Source organism: Oncorhynchus clarkii, chromosome 25 (assembly GCF_045791955.1).
Source record: "Oncorhynchus clarkii lewisi isolate Uvic-CL-2024 chromosome 25, UVic_Ocla_1.0, whole genome shotgun sequence".
In the NCBI taxonomy this organism is placed as follows: Eukaryota; Metazoa; Chordata; class Actinopteri; order Salmoniformes; family Salmonidae; genus Oncorhynchus; species Oncorhynchus clarkii.
In genome coordinates, this window is record NC_092171.1 from 21,291,640 (window position 1) to 21,306,006 (window position 14,367).

The window sequence follows — 14,367 nt, forward strand, 5'->3', positions numbered from 1 at the left end:
TACCGAGTTCCAAACCCTCTCTAGAAGCAATATCAGCACAAGAACTGTTCGTCAGGAGCTTCCTGAAATGGATTTCCATGGCCGAGCAACCGCACACAAGCCTAAGATTAGCAATGCTAAGCGTCGGCTGGACTGGTGTAAAGCTCGCAGCCATTGGACTCTGGAGCAGTGGAAATGCATTCTCTGGAGTGACGAATCACGCTTCACCATCTGGCTGATGGACGAATCTGGGTTTGGAGGATGCCAGGAGAACACTACCTGCTCGAATGCATAGTGTAAACTGTAAAGTTTGATGGAGGAGGAATAATGGTCTGGGGCTGTTTTTCATGGTTGGGGTTAGGCCCCTTCCAGTGAAGGGAAATCTTAATGTTACCGCATTCAAATAAATTCTAGATCATTCTGTGCTTCCAACTTTTTGACAACAGTTTGGGAAAGGTCTTTCCTGTTTCAGCATGATAATGCCCCCATGCACAAAGCAAGGTCCATACAGAAATGGTTTGTTGAGATTGGTGTGGAAGAACTTGACTGTCATGCACAGAACCATGACCTCAATCTAACACCTTTGGGATGAATTGGAACGCAGTGCCCAACTTCACTATAGCTCTTGTGGCTGAATGGAAGCACATCCCCGCAGCAATGTTCCAACATCTAGTGAAAAGCCTTCCCAAAAGAGTGGAGGCTGTTAGAGCAGCAAAAGGGGGACCAAATCCATATTAATGCCCATGATTTTGGAATGAGATGTTCCACAAGCCGGTGTCCAAATACTTTTCGTCATGTAGTGTATCTTAACTACCTAGCTAATGTGATGCCCACCAAAATAGGTTTCTTGTAATAATTAACGTTAACGTAAACTCACCTCGTTCCCTACAAATGTGCTCAACCGCAACATTCAAACGAGGCTACAAAGAAAACTAATGGGACTGTAGCGACTGTGTTGACGTCAAAATCAGGGGTGTGAACTAGGTTTCTATTCAAGAGTTGATCCACATGGTAATGGCTCTATAGTATTGGAGAAAAGTTGAATGTCGTAACATACAGCACACATAAAGCAACTATTTCTGTCTTACAATCTCTCTCCACCAGGTGTAGCACTTCTATCATCCTTTATTAACAAGAAATGGACAGTGACGGGGGTAAGCCTAGTCATTTTTTTTTTGTTGTCATCATTGCATGCGATCATCATTCTCAAAGCCGCCGTTTACTTCTAAGATCACTTTAGTACCGCCCTAAAAACCAGATTCAAATTCGACACAAACCTTCAAATAGGTATGTAATGACACATTATGTAAACTATTTATAGTGTTTTATTTATATTTTAGAGGCGATAAGGTGATAAGTTGGACAGATCGAGTGGAAAAAAAACATTTTCCCTAACAAAATCTCTCCTTCTCACTATCACGCATTAGTTTCGCTTCCCCACCCGACATTTTTTTAAAGGCCCAAAGGGGCTCATTGCCTGCATGAATTATGCAGAAACGGGCAGCGTTTAGGTCATGTAATTGATTCTGTTGGAAAGGGGAGAAATTGTGCTTTACCATGGTATTGACATTACAGTTGATCTGGAAGTATTACGTTTTTGGGGCACTAAAATAAGGGCAATTGTACGGACCAGGGCGATGTACGGGTTTACGTTAGTTATTAACTAGCAAATGTTGCCAGCAGTTAGCTAGCGAGGGGTGCGTAGCGTCCACCAAGTAAAACACCTTTCAAATATCAAGTGAAACCATATCTTCGTAAATTATAAAATTGAACGAGTCAATTAAATACGCGTGTAATCTATACAAATTACATTTAGCACATACCTTACTGAGTTTTTTTTATTTTTATCGCCTACTGACATATTTGGTAAAACTGTTGTTGCCAGTGGGACGTCCTGGTTCTGGCGTTCTTTTTGCGACGGTTCTCGACCTAGCCATAAATACTTTTGAGGAGATACGAAATGCCCATGCGCCGTCAGTGGGTCGCGTTGTCCATTTTGGGCGATTCTGGGACAAGGAGAGCTCTCCTTCAAGGAGTAAATGGAAATCAATTGGGTGCTAGCTCAAAAACCGAACCTTAACATTCATTTCATGAACAAGAAGTACAACATTACAAATATTTCCCGAGATAATTAACGTGTTCGCTGTAATATCGTATAGCTTTAGAATCGTGACATTACATAATATTCGAAGAAAATCGGCAGGTTTATCGACTAATACCCTGACTTTGAGACGGGATTTCGTGACGCATCATGACAACGTGAACGCGATTGAAAGACAGTCTGCTGAATGGGGCCTTATGTTTTACCAGTCATTGCCTTTCTCCAATATCTCTGACCTCGCCTCAAACTGTTGTATTAAAATAAATGCTAACTATATATAATACACAGGTGTTATGAATTCATCTGATTTTACACTAAGACGTGTCCAGTTATATATTCGTGTTATGTCTATCACAAAAATCGATCTAGCGTGTGTAAACAATAACAAACGAATACTGCGAGCTGATTGGCTGTTCCGTCCTGAACCCAGCATGGTCGAAGGTCAGATGGTATGGTGTTTCGCAGTAAATTTAAAATAAAAATGTTTAAAAAAGTAAATTTAAACATGGAGTCCATCTTTCATGAAAAAGTAAGCTTGTTTGTTTTCTTTCTATTATTAAGTTCACACTGTGCATTCCGCTCGTTTTAAAGTAGCTTGCTAGCTAAATTGCACAAATGTACATCTGAAGTAGCTGGAGGGATTTGCCATATTACTAACGTTACCCAGCTTGCTATTGATAGCTAACCTAGCTAGCTGATAAGTTATCTTTGTCCCAGTTTCCAACTTGTCTCAACTTTTCCTAGACCTGGCTAGCTAGTTAACATATTTCGTCAAATGTGAAGATCATGTAACATATCTATATAACGTTATCTACTTTGAACTGGTAATAATGTGCGAATTATTTGTACGTTAACTAGCCAGCTAAGTAGCTGCTGTTGACTCATTTCCTTGCAGTTCCTGGTACAGGTTTGATTTATGCATTCATTCATATTTACAGCAAGAGGGCTCCCTGTGTGCTCAGCATTGCCTTAACAACCTTCTGCAAGGCGAGTATTTTACCCCCGTTGACCTATCGTCCATTGCCCATCAACTGGATGAGGAGGAAAGGATGAGAATGGCCGAGGGTGGTATAGGTAGTGAGGAGTACAGGTGAAGGAGGGTTCTTGGACTTATGATGCATACAGCAGTTTATTAGTGGCTTTTAGAATGTGAGCTAATGCTCTTTATTTGTATGTGTTGGCAGCAACCATCTGGTAACATGGATGACAGTGGTTTCTTTTCTATACAAGTGAGTAACAAAGCCAACTATCATGCATTATAAGTTGAAATATATTAACAAATTATCTGATAATGAATGTATCCTGATCCTCATGGTAACATTATATAAAAAGAAAGTCACAAACGTTTCCAGGCTGTATCACATCCGGCCGTGATTGGGAGTCCCATAGGGTAGCGCACAATTGACCCAGCGTCGTCCGGGTTTGGCCGGGGTAGGCCGTCGTTGTAAATAAGAATTTGTTCTTAACTGACTTGCCTAGTTAAATTTTAAAATTCTGCATGCAGTGCCTTCGGGGTTACATGATGAATGATTGAACCAGGGGTGTGGTGTTCAACGTTTAATTCAACGGAAACGGTACTGTACTGAATGACCAGTTGAAGAAAGGTGTGATTATGGTGGCTCAGAGAAAGATTGTGCATGGTGTTCTGCACAGGTTTTGTCATTTAAAATGATCTCACACCCATATTGGGCTCCCAAGTGGTGCAGCAGTCTAAGGCACTGCATCTCAGTGCAAGAGGCGACACTACAGTCCCTGGTTCAAATCCAGTCTGAATTACATCTGATCTGGCTGTGATTGGGAGGCCCATATTGCAGCACACAATTGGCCCAAAAATCGTTCGGGTTTGGCCATCATTGTAAATAACAATTTGTTTCTTAACTGACTTGCCTAGTTAAATAAAGGTCAAATTTAAAAATATATATATATTATATATTGATCAAGCCACACCCATCAAATGGGAGCAAACGTACCACAAGGATTTTGAAGAACTGTGTACCGTTTTGGGGAAACGTGTAGTTCAGTAGAAACTGTCACTCAACATAGAAAACACTGAGCCGAACTAAACGCACCCCAAACAGTGGAATTAGTGCAACCAATGAACACATAATAATCATAATATTTGGGATTGAGGGATGAAAAAGTGGAATTATTCAAAATCAGCATATCAAGATTATCTCATGATAACACTATTCTGTGATTTCTCCATCAGGTTATCAGCAATGCGTTATCAGTGTGGGGTTTGGAGCTGACTCTCTTCAACAGTTGAGAGTACCAGAGGCTTATGATAAACCCAATGTAAAAACACACTGGATGTGATACAAATCTTCAAATTCCTACCTTGAAATTGTATGAATTTATTGGTTGGTTTATATCCTCTTGGCACATCAATTGAATTAATGTCCTCATGTTTCAGAAATGAAAAGGCATTTATATGCAACTACAAGCAGCACTGGTTTACAATACGAAAACTTGGGCAACAGGTATAAGTTGTGATAAAAATGAAAATAAATACACTTTTATCATTTATAATTGATTTCACTTCAGACATCTGGGACATATGATATAGCCTCCTGATTTAACCCTATTTGTCATTGCAGTGGTTTAATCTGAATTTGTTATTGACTGGACCAGAGCTGATATCAGACACATACCTAGCCCTCTTCCTTGCACAGTTACAGCAAGAAGGTAAAACAACCTGACATGTGATTTTCCTTGTTTATATTCTTGTGCTGTTGATTTCTCAGATTTGCTAGTTGGTCAAAGAAAGCCTGTCTTCTTGTAGGGTATTCCATATTTGTGATCCGTGGAAATCTCCCAGGGTGTGACGCAGAGCAGATACTGGGGATCATGAAGGTGCAGCAGCAAGAGAGGCCAAAGCTGATTGGAGAGAATGAGGCTCAGTCGAGTAGTGGCATGGGGTAAGATAAAAAGAGTAGGCCTACAGAAAAAGAGTAGGCTCCAGATCAAAAATGACCACCATTCCCCCATACTGTCAGATTTTGTAACATCTCAAACTTAAACATCTCAAGTAATTTGTATTTGCTAAGGGGAGAGAATTAACCCCCACAATTATTTTCACTCTGAGTAGCAGGTCATCAGGGCAGGGTAGTGTGCTGGAGACAGGCCCTGGCGTGGAAGAGGGGGTGGTGGAAGAGAATGAGGAGGAGCTGAGGAAGGCCCTGGCCCTGAGTACACAGGACATGGAGGTGGAGGATGAAGAGGCTGACCTTCGCAGGGCCATACAGCTCAGCATGCAGGGTAAGGCTATATTGGGTAAGCAACAGTTACAAAATCACCCAGAATATCACACACAAAATAGATTCATGATACATTTCCTGATTTAGACCTGTATATATGAGCAGACTGCTAACACAGTCATTATCCAATTTGCATCATGTATGACAATGTGATTTAAAAAAAATATCTCCACACTAATATCTGTCATTTTGTCTTTGTCTGTCTAGGGCCAGTAATGAGCGATAAGTCAATGTCGAAAAGGGGGCTTGTTGCCAAGACAACATCGTCAGACCAGGCACCAGGGAGTATTTCAGGGGGAGCACCTCAGAGTGAGAAACTCTCAGCCGAGGAACTGTGAAGGAGGAGACAAGCCTACTTTGACAGGTGAGTGCTGTAACCTTTGGAATATTATTCTGTTTGTGGCTGTGTGTGTGTGTGTGGTTATAAAAAAGACCTAGACTAGGTAACGCTAACCTGTAAATCCACTCTGTTTACCATGTAGACAGTCCCAACAGCTGGCTCAGCCCACTTCACCGAAACAATCTACAGAAAGCACAGGTAAGGGGGAAATGAGTACATACAGTAATATTTGGAGTACTACCTTATGAATTGCGCTAATAGGTTGAGACTCAAAGAACAAATGCTACCTTCCCTCATCTTTTCCAGAATCCGGGAAGAGTGGCACAGAGGAGGATGCACAAGCCAAACGCAGACAGTAAGGTGGAGGGAGGTCCAGCAGAAGCCTATGTTGACTACTACCTGCCTTGGCTGGTACCCTCATCACGGGGAAACCTCATCCCCTCGAACTCTTCCCATGAGCGAACATTATGTCCGGCCAGAAGGTTGACACGGCTCTCTTGGCTAGTTTGCTGACAGGTTGTAGAGAAGAAAATAACAACAATTTTAAAAAGCACTAGTCTCATCTAACACAAGTGATGCTGAGGCCGGGAAGAGGGACGATGCAGTTATTTGAAACCAGTGATGGCCTTTCTACCACAGCGCCTTCTTTGTCTAACTATTGCAGGTTAGGGGGGTTTATTTCTACACATGTTATCTTCCTCTGGGAGGGGTCTTAATGGAGCCTACTGTGCCGAGGTGTGTGTGGTAGATGGGCACAATGGTGAGGTGTGTTACAGACAGGAAACCAGGAATTACCTAAGATAATCCTCTAGCCTTCAGTATGGGAGTGCAACATGGGACCACTGGTTTGATAAAGGCCATCAGAGTCTCTTGTCTTCTTTCACTTGGGTCTTGTAAGAGGTCACCATTTCCCTAGAAAAAACAAATAAATGATTGGTACCCAGTAGTGAGGTGAATTCATTGTTAGCTGTATTAGTGCATCATGAAAAGAAACATGTTATATAAACAGCATTATGTAGTGTGGGTTATTTTAAAGGGCTGACCTGATTTGCCACAGCTATTTTATTAAGCACCCAGGCCACCACCATGGTTCACAAACTGATTTGTTTTTTTGAAGTAGTGTAGATAAACACGTTTAGTAAAATGATCAATGTCGCTAACAATTATGGTGTTTACATGGAATTGTCCAGTTCGGATGTGCCAGTTCAAAGCATGTATTACACATGACCCCCCCCCCCCCCATTAAAATAGAACTACAGTACAGTAATGTCCCATGTAAAGTTTGAGATGTGCTCAAAGTAGACTTCTCTGCTAATTCCTTGATTTCAATCTATTCTTGAAATTGTTCTCGTATTTATTAGAGAACAACATTTTTACTACAGTTGTGATGTTTTTTATGATTGCATAATTTTCACTTCTTGACATTCTTCAATAGGCACTAAACAATCAAATGTTTGTTATACTCCACAACACCATGTTATTACATCATGCTCATTCCTTTGCTCTATCTAAAACTAAAATTATATTTGCTCCTACTGAAGTCTATGGAATCTTGCTTCATTGATCTATAACCATGGCGAATTGTTTAATCATTTCCACTTTTGAAAGTGAATACTTTAGTTGTTAAATAAACCAAAATAACAGACTTGAGTAGCCCTAGCCCATAGTTAATAGATAACCCTAAAGGCACACTTGCACTTTGTCTCCCCAAATAGTAAATGGAGGGTTTTGACATATCTTGCTGATACCCAAGCTGAAAGGTAGGTCTGTTATTGAGCAGTATATAACTATTTGTAATAGTATATGTAGGTATATTAGATAAGATATACATTGTTGCTTTAATTGTCGAAATGTGACTTATTTGGGAGTTGTGATTTTGAAACCCCTAATTAGCAAACACATTTATTTTGAAATGACTCCATTGAACTTTTTTCTGCCTCAGTTTTCTTTGTGTATGAGTCCTGATACAATGCATTAGTTATTGATTCCAAACCTATCTCTTGCAATTTGCCCATAGTACTATTGCAGGTTGGATCAAATAAGTCACCAAAGAACTATGATGATGAAGGTGGGACTCCTTTTCCTCCTGACCTATGTCTGCACCTTCACCCCTGTCTACCCAACTCAAGAGCGGAGCCCCAACATTACAGACCTGACCTACAAGAACATGGACTTTGCCATGAATCTCTACAGAAAGATTGCAGGTTACCATGATAAAAATATATTTTTCTCACCCCTGAGCATATCCACAGCTTTTGCCACCCTCTCCATGGCAGCGCAGGGTCCCACACGAGACCAGATAGTGAAGGGGCTCAACCTGGCCCACCTAGATCGGGAGAACCAGCCAGACATAATTCCAGAACTCTTCCAACACCTCCAAGGGAACATCACACAAGATGGATCATTGAAATTTGACCAGAGCACCGCCCTCTTCGTCCGCCTAACTTTTGAGGTAGAGAGAGACTACAGTGACCAGGTCAAGAAATTCTTTAACGCTGACATCAACAATGTTGATTTTGCAGATAGAAAAGCTAGCGTAGCCCTGATCAATGACTACATAACGAGAAAGACTGGTAACAAAGTCAAGGAGGTGGTCTCTAACTTGGATCCACTCACCCAACTCATGCTCATCAACACCATTTTCTTTCAGGGTGAGCAACTATGTCATGCATTCTCTGATTTAAGCAGTTCCACCATATCATTTAAAAAACATAACATTTTACTGGTTAGTATGTTTAGTTTAGACTTGGGTCTACCATAATTGTATCCCATCAGTATATCTTATTTAAAGATATACTGATAAAATCTTATTTAAAGATATACTGATGGGATACAATTATGGTAGAACCATGTTTTAATACATTTAATTTTCAAAGTTGAATTGCATTGCCTAAAATACCACAATAACACATTTTCTTCCCAATAAATATGCTTTGTCATATTTGGAATTTAGGTGAATGGCAAATGCCCTTCAACCCCAATCACACAGAAAATGGACGCTTCTTTATTGACAACTACAACATTGTCCAGGTGCCCATGATGTTTAGAATGGAGGATAAGTTCTACACAATGGATGACATTCCCCTGAAAGCCAAGGTGCTGAAGCTACCTTACCGGGAGGGCGTTTCAATGCTTATTCTGCTACCCAACAAAGGCCTGGATTATACCACAATAGATGACGAGATTACAACTAAGAGATTCCTCAGCTGGATCAAAAACCTGAAAAAAATGTAAATAGAAAAGTCAAGTGTATTTTGTGATGAAACATTGCAAAATTCCATTGGTTTTGTAAGCGGTGTTTTGTGCTTTATGAAAGTTGTCTGTTATTTCACAGGAAACTGGAAGTTCAACTGCCCAAGTTCAAGATGGAGCAATCTTACGCTATGCACAGCATCCTTCCAGATTTGGGCATATCCAGTATCTTCCATGACACCGCTAACCTCACTAGGTTGAGCAAAGACCCAGGCCTGAAGGTGTCAGAGGTCAGTTGGATTAACAGGCCTTAACCAATTTCCATCTATAATTAAATTACACACTGTGGATAAATAACAAATAACATATTATTGCAATGATAATTTGGTTGCAGGTGTTGCACAAGGCAGTGATTGAGGTGGATGAGAAAGGCACCACTGCAGCCGCTGCCACAGAAGGCACCATCACTGGATATGCCTTACCCTCTTCCTTCATTGTCAACCGACCATTCTTCTTTTTTATTTACCATGAGGCCACTAACAGCTTGTTGTTCATGGGCCGAGTGATTGACCCCACCAAAAACTGATTGTAAAGAGTACTATGTATTTGGTGTCTGGAGAGGTGTTGTACATGTAATATGTTCAGTTTGTATGTATTAAAAGGTGAACAGATATTCAACTGGTTTGGTGATCTTGCTAATATAAAGACTGTAACCTAAACATTTCAACCCTGCCTGAGTCCTTAAATTAAAGGCATGTATCACATATTATCTAAAAAATTAAGCAAATATGACCAATGTTAGAGTCCAATTAATGTTACATTATAGAAAACCTTTTCATATGAAGTATGTCTGATCTGCGTTGTCAATGATGTCTTCTCCATCACTTCAGACACACATTCGAGCAACACTGCTCTCTGCTCAAGCTGAAAGGTTACTAATAAAGTTTTTCAAACCACGTGATTACAAATGCCATGGCTGCGTCCTCGTGTCATATGTGAGTCCAATCAAGTCGTGTGATTTATCCTTATCGGAGGAAATTCCTGTGAACAGTCAAAGGTTGTTTATTTATTTTTTAAATCTGTTTATGTAGCGATATTTCGTGAAACTGTATTGAATATAATTAATTTGTGGTGCAGAGTGTTTCATGTGGACAGCTATAAAATAGCTAGCTACCATGCTGATGTTCTATCTAATATGTCAGACTGGCTAGCTAGGTTACACCTTTCAATTACTTAGATAGTGAATACTTCCCTTTTATTATATTTGTTTTCACCAGCTATAGCACGTACCAGTTCGAATACAGCAATTCAAGGGGTTTTATCTACCAGTAGCTGCTAGTTACAACTAATGCGTTTGTTGTCATCATAGCTAGCTAGTTTGCTAATGGCTAGCTGCTTCAGCTACACGCTTTGGTATAAGGACACTTTTTGTAACAATCTAGCCGGCACTTTGTACTGTACTAAGATCAAAATATCTAATTGGAATACACAGAATTGTTCATTTTACTGTTGATCATGAATGTAGTCTTAATCATTAACTGTTTAACTTATATATTCATAGAAAATGAAGCCCAACAGGAGCCAGATGAAAAATGTGCGCCCTTTCTCTCGGCCGAAGTCAGCCAAACGGGGGATCCATGTGAAGGGCAGCTGGAAAGCAGTAGAACTGGACCCCAGTCTATTCTCAGAAGAGGGCATGGGGGGACTGGTCTGTTTTGAGGAGCTGACAGACTACCGCCTGATAGACTCTGCCAAGGAAGAAGCTAAAGCAGAAGCGAAAGCAGAAAAATATAAAAAGAAGAGAGAAGAAAGAAAAGAAAAGAAAAAAGCTAAGAAAAGAAAGGCTAGTGAGGGAGATAAGGATGGAGGGAAACAGGAGGAGGTATGTGAGCGAGGTAGTGACAAAAATGAAACGTCCGAAAAACCAGCTAGGAAGAAGAATAAAAAGAAAACAGCCCAACAAAATGATCCAACCACACAGAATGATGTTTCTGTGGACAGTAAAGTGAAAAGTGAGGAGGAGAGGGACGAAGTCCAAAACCTTGAAAATGGTTCAGAGAACGTTGTGGTCAAGGAGGAAATGGAAAATGCCCCTGAAGAAACTGTCTCACAAGATGCTGTTACGTGTCCTGAGGATGCTCAGCCACAATCAAACAATACAATGACTGATGGCAAAAATAAGAAAAAGAGGAAAAAGAAAAGAAAGGTAGAAAAGCAGATGGTCCCAGAGTCACAGCTAGCGCAGGAGTCACAGACAGAGTTACCCCCTCAAGGCAAAATGTCTAAACTCACCAAAAAGAAAGCAAAGAATTGGACCAATGCGGCGCGCTCTGGTTCTGACCAAAACTCAGATGTGACAGCGTGGAAGGATCTGTTTGTCCCTGACCAAGTGTTGAAGGCACTGAGCAGTCTAGGGTTCGGATCACCCACGGCCATTCAAGCTCTGGCATTGCCACCTGCTATCAGAGACCATATGGACATTGTTGGGGCCGCCGAGACGGGTAGTGGTAAGACGCTGTCTTTCGGCATCCCCATGATCCATCATATCCTGGAGTGGAAGAAGGGAGTAGATGAAAGTGAGGGGGTGACGGATGGCCAGACTGAGCCGGGAACACAGGTGGAAAGCTTGTACCTGCCGACTGTGGAAGAATCTGTAGAGACAAGTATTTCCATGGACACCAGCAACGAGGTCACTGAGCCAGCTCCAAAGACCAGTGCTGAGTCTAAAGAGGCCTGCACTGAGGAAACCACAGAGCAGGAAGATCCACAAGAGCAGGGGAGTGAAGATGTAGCAGAGGAAGACGATGCTGCTGATGACAAAGAAATCATTGAGGAGGGTGACGAAAAAACAATTGAGGAGGATGATGAAGAAATATATCAGGAGGACGAGGATGAGAGTGACTCTGAAAAGATGGGGTGCGTCAAAGTCATTGAGAATATGGAGTTTGACTTTGACAACACAGCAGAAGAAGATGATACTCTGAAAGTCAGTGAGAAACAGCCATTGTTAGGGTTGGTTCTGTGCCCTACCAGGGAGCTGGCTGTACAGGTGAAACATCACATTGATGCTGTGGCCAAGTTTACTGGTGAGTGCGAAAGGCAGTGAGAAACCACTGATTCATAAAAAATGTGGTAACCCTATTCATGAAGTAGGTGTGGGCTTTCAAGAATCTGATTTGAATGAGATTTCACAAAGCTATTTAAATGAATAGATTCAACTGATGTGTTCCTGTGTGCAGGTATAAAAACAGCGATTGTGGTCGGTGGAATGGCTCAGCAGAAACAGATCAGGATGCTGAAACGGAGACCTGAGATCATCATTGCTACTCCAGGACGCCTGTGGGAGATGATCAAAGAGAGGCATCCACATCTGGTCAACCTAAGGCAGCTAAGGTATATAAAATACAAAATGTGTAGTTTTATGACATTACATGTAGTCCGTACTTGGCAACTAAAAGGTGAATTACATACACAGCACATACAAGTAAACAGTAAGAGGTCAGGATGAAGCAGTTTGTTTTGGTAGCGTCAATGTAATCACTAGTGTGTTTAAATAGTTGGTATAATGCATATTCAATGCACATGTTTGTCCATATCTGGCCTGGAAAGTACATTTTTTTCCCTCATACCAGTCATGATTTTAATTTATTTTTTCATAGGTGTCTAGTCATTGACGAAGCAGACCGCATGGTGGAAAGAGGCCATTTTGCTGAGCTGGAAAGTCTGCTGGAGATGTTGAACACTGTCCAGTTCAACCCAAAGAGGCAGACATTTGTGTTCTCCGCCACCCTGACCATGGCCCACAGCTTGCCCACCCGTGTCCTGCAGAAGAAGGGCAAGAAGGTGGACCAGCGAAGCAAGCTGGAGGTCCTTATGGAGAAAGTTGGGATCAGGTCCAAGCCTAAAGTCATTGATCTGACCCGGAAGGAGGCTACAGTCGAGACCCTGACTGAGACACGGATACACTGTGAAAAGGAAGAGAAGGATTTCTTCCTGTACTACTTCCTGCTCCAGTATCCAGGCCGGACTATGGTGTTTGCCAACAGTATTGACTGCATCAAGCGGCTTAACTCTCTGCTGGTCATCCTGGACCGTACTCCACTGCCACTGCATGCCAACATGCACCAGAAGCAGCGCCTAAAGAACCTTGAGAGGTTCGCTGAGAGGGAGAGGTAAGGCATAGAAAAATGACATGTATATGCTGCAGGCTAGTTATTATCCATATCGGTTTAGTTATGGGTTGGATTAGCCTTGAGTGGGTCAGCAAATTTGTCTCTACCAAAAACTATTTTGACTATAGTACACATTGATGTTTACAGCTGTGTGCTCCTGACAACTGATGTGGCTGCAAGAGGGCTGGACATTCCAAATGTTCAACATGTCATTCATTACCAGGTATGCATTTTGACACCTTTGGTGGCTTCCTGTCATGCTTTGTCTCTGACAGTTGTTCCTTAAATTAAGAACATTATTGTGTGTCTCTCAGGTTCCAAGGACATCAGAGACTTATGTCCACCGCAGTGGTAGGACAGCACGAGCCACCAAAGAGGGGCTCAGTTTGCTCCTGGTTGGGCCAGATGACATGATGAACTTCAAGAAAATTTACAGAGCTCTGGGAAAGGATGAGGAGGTTCCCATGTTTCCCATACAGAGCAAGTGCATGGCTGCCATCAAGGTAGGCACCTAACCAGGCACCTATATATCACATGATCAATCTGAGCTAGGAGCTGCACATATTTACTTCTCTTTCATAATATGACATATGGTACAATGTTTTGTCTGCCTTGACAGGAGCGAGTCAACATGGCCAGGAAGATAGAGAAGATTGAGTTCCACAACAGCAGAGAGAAGCAGCACAACTCTTGGTTTAAGCAAGCAGCAGCAGCTCTGGAGGTGGATCTTGATGATGATGTTTTGCTTGGTAAGACTACATAGTTAAATGAGTTATCTAGGAGTGGGAGGTTGGCTCATGAGAAATCCAGACATTAAAGGGACTTGCATCAATAGATAAGTGACATTTTATTTTTTCAGGGGGGAGGAAGGACGAGGAGGACGACAGGCAGCAACAGAAGATGGTGAAGGGCATGAAGAAGCACCTGAAACACCTGATTTCTCAGCCTGTATTTAAGAATGTGATGAAGACCAAGTACCCCACACAGATGGGTAAGCTCTCCCTGCCCAACATGCCCCTACATGGTTTGGAAACGGCCTTGACCAGTGTCTCCAATCAGAAGAAAAGACAGAAACAAAAGAAAAAGCAGCAGTAGTGTTGATGAGTGTAGTCTCAATTAGAATGTCATTTCATTTTCATAAATGGAAATGCAGTGCAATTATTGTAACATTTTCACATAAAATGATTTTAAGAGATATCAGAGTCGTGTGTTTATTTTTTTGCAACATTCAAGAAAGTGGAGAGGAGTTATCAGCATTTGTTTACTGTACAGTACGTTCAAAGTATTCAGACCCCCTGACTTTCTCCACATTTTGTTACATTACAG

At 41.6% G+C, this 14,367-nt stretch overlaps 2 protein-coding genes, 1 long non-coding RNA gene and 1 pseudogene across 3 annotated transcripts; 3 read left to right on the top strand and 1 right to left on the bottom strand.

Moving 5' to 3' along the window:
- Positions 1-3,171: 3,171 nt before the first annotated feature.
- Positions 3,172-6,267, top strand: LOC139383855 (ataxin-3-like; annotated as a pseudogene).
- On the bottom strand, positions 5,732-6,589 carry LOC139383856 (uncharacterized). Its single transcript, XR_011628799.1, has 3 exons — positions 6,473-6,589; positions 5,965-6,186; positions 5,732-5,860 (listed from the first exon to the last, which is right to left on the bottom strand). It is a non-coding gene; the product is annotated as an uncharacterized lncRNA (long non-coding RNA).
- Positions 6,590-7,323: 734 nt separating this feature from the next.
- Positions 7,324-9,842, top strand: LOC139383859 (protein Z-dependent protease inhibitor-like). Its single transcript, XM_071128439.1, has 5 exons — positions 7,324-7,437; positions 7,695-8,328; positions 8,631-8,907; positions 9,012-9,159; positions 9,264-9,842. Exons 2-5 carry the CDS (start codon positions 7,734-7,736, stop codon positions 9,453-9,455), a joined length of 1,212 nt encoding a protein of 403 aa, XP_070984540.1. The 5' UTR covers positions 7,324-7,437; positions 7,695-7,733; the 3' UTR covers positions 9,456-9,842.
- Positions 9,820-14,236, top strand: LOC139383858 (DEAD (Asp-Glu-Ala-Asp) box helicase 24). Its single transcript, XM_071128438.1, has 8 exons — positions 9,820-9,926; positions 10,431-11,955; positions 12,109-12,262; positions 12,529-13,041; positions 13,189-13,264; positions 13,356-13,544; positions 13,661-13,790; positions 13,901-14,236. The coding sequence occupies exons 2-8, from the start codon at positions 10,434-10,436 to the stop codon at positions 14,134-14,136; spliced, it is 2,820 nt and encodes a 939-aa protein (XP_070984539.1). The 5' UTR covers positions 9,820-9,926; positions 10,431-10,433; the 3' UTR covers positions 14,137-14,236.
- Positions 14,237-14,367: the final 131 nt, after the last annotated feature.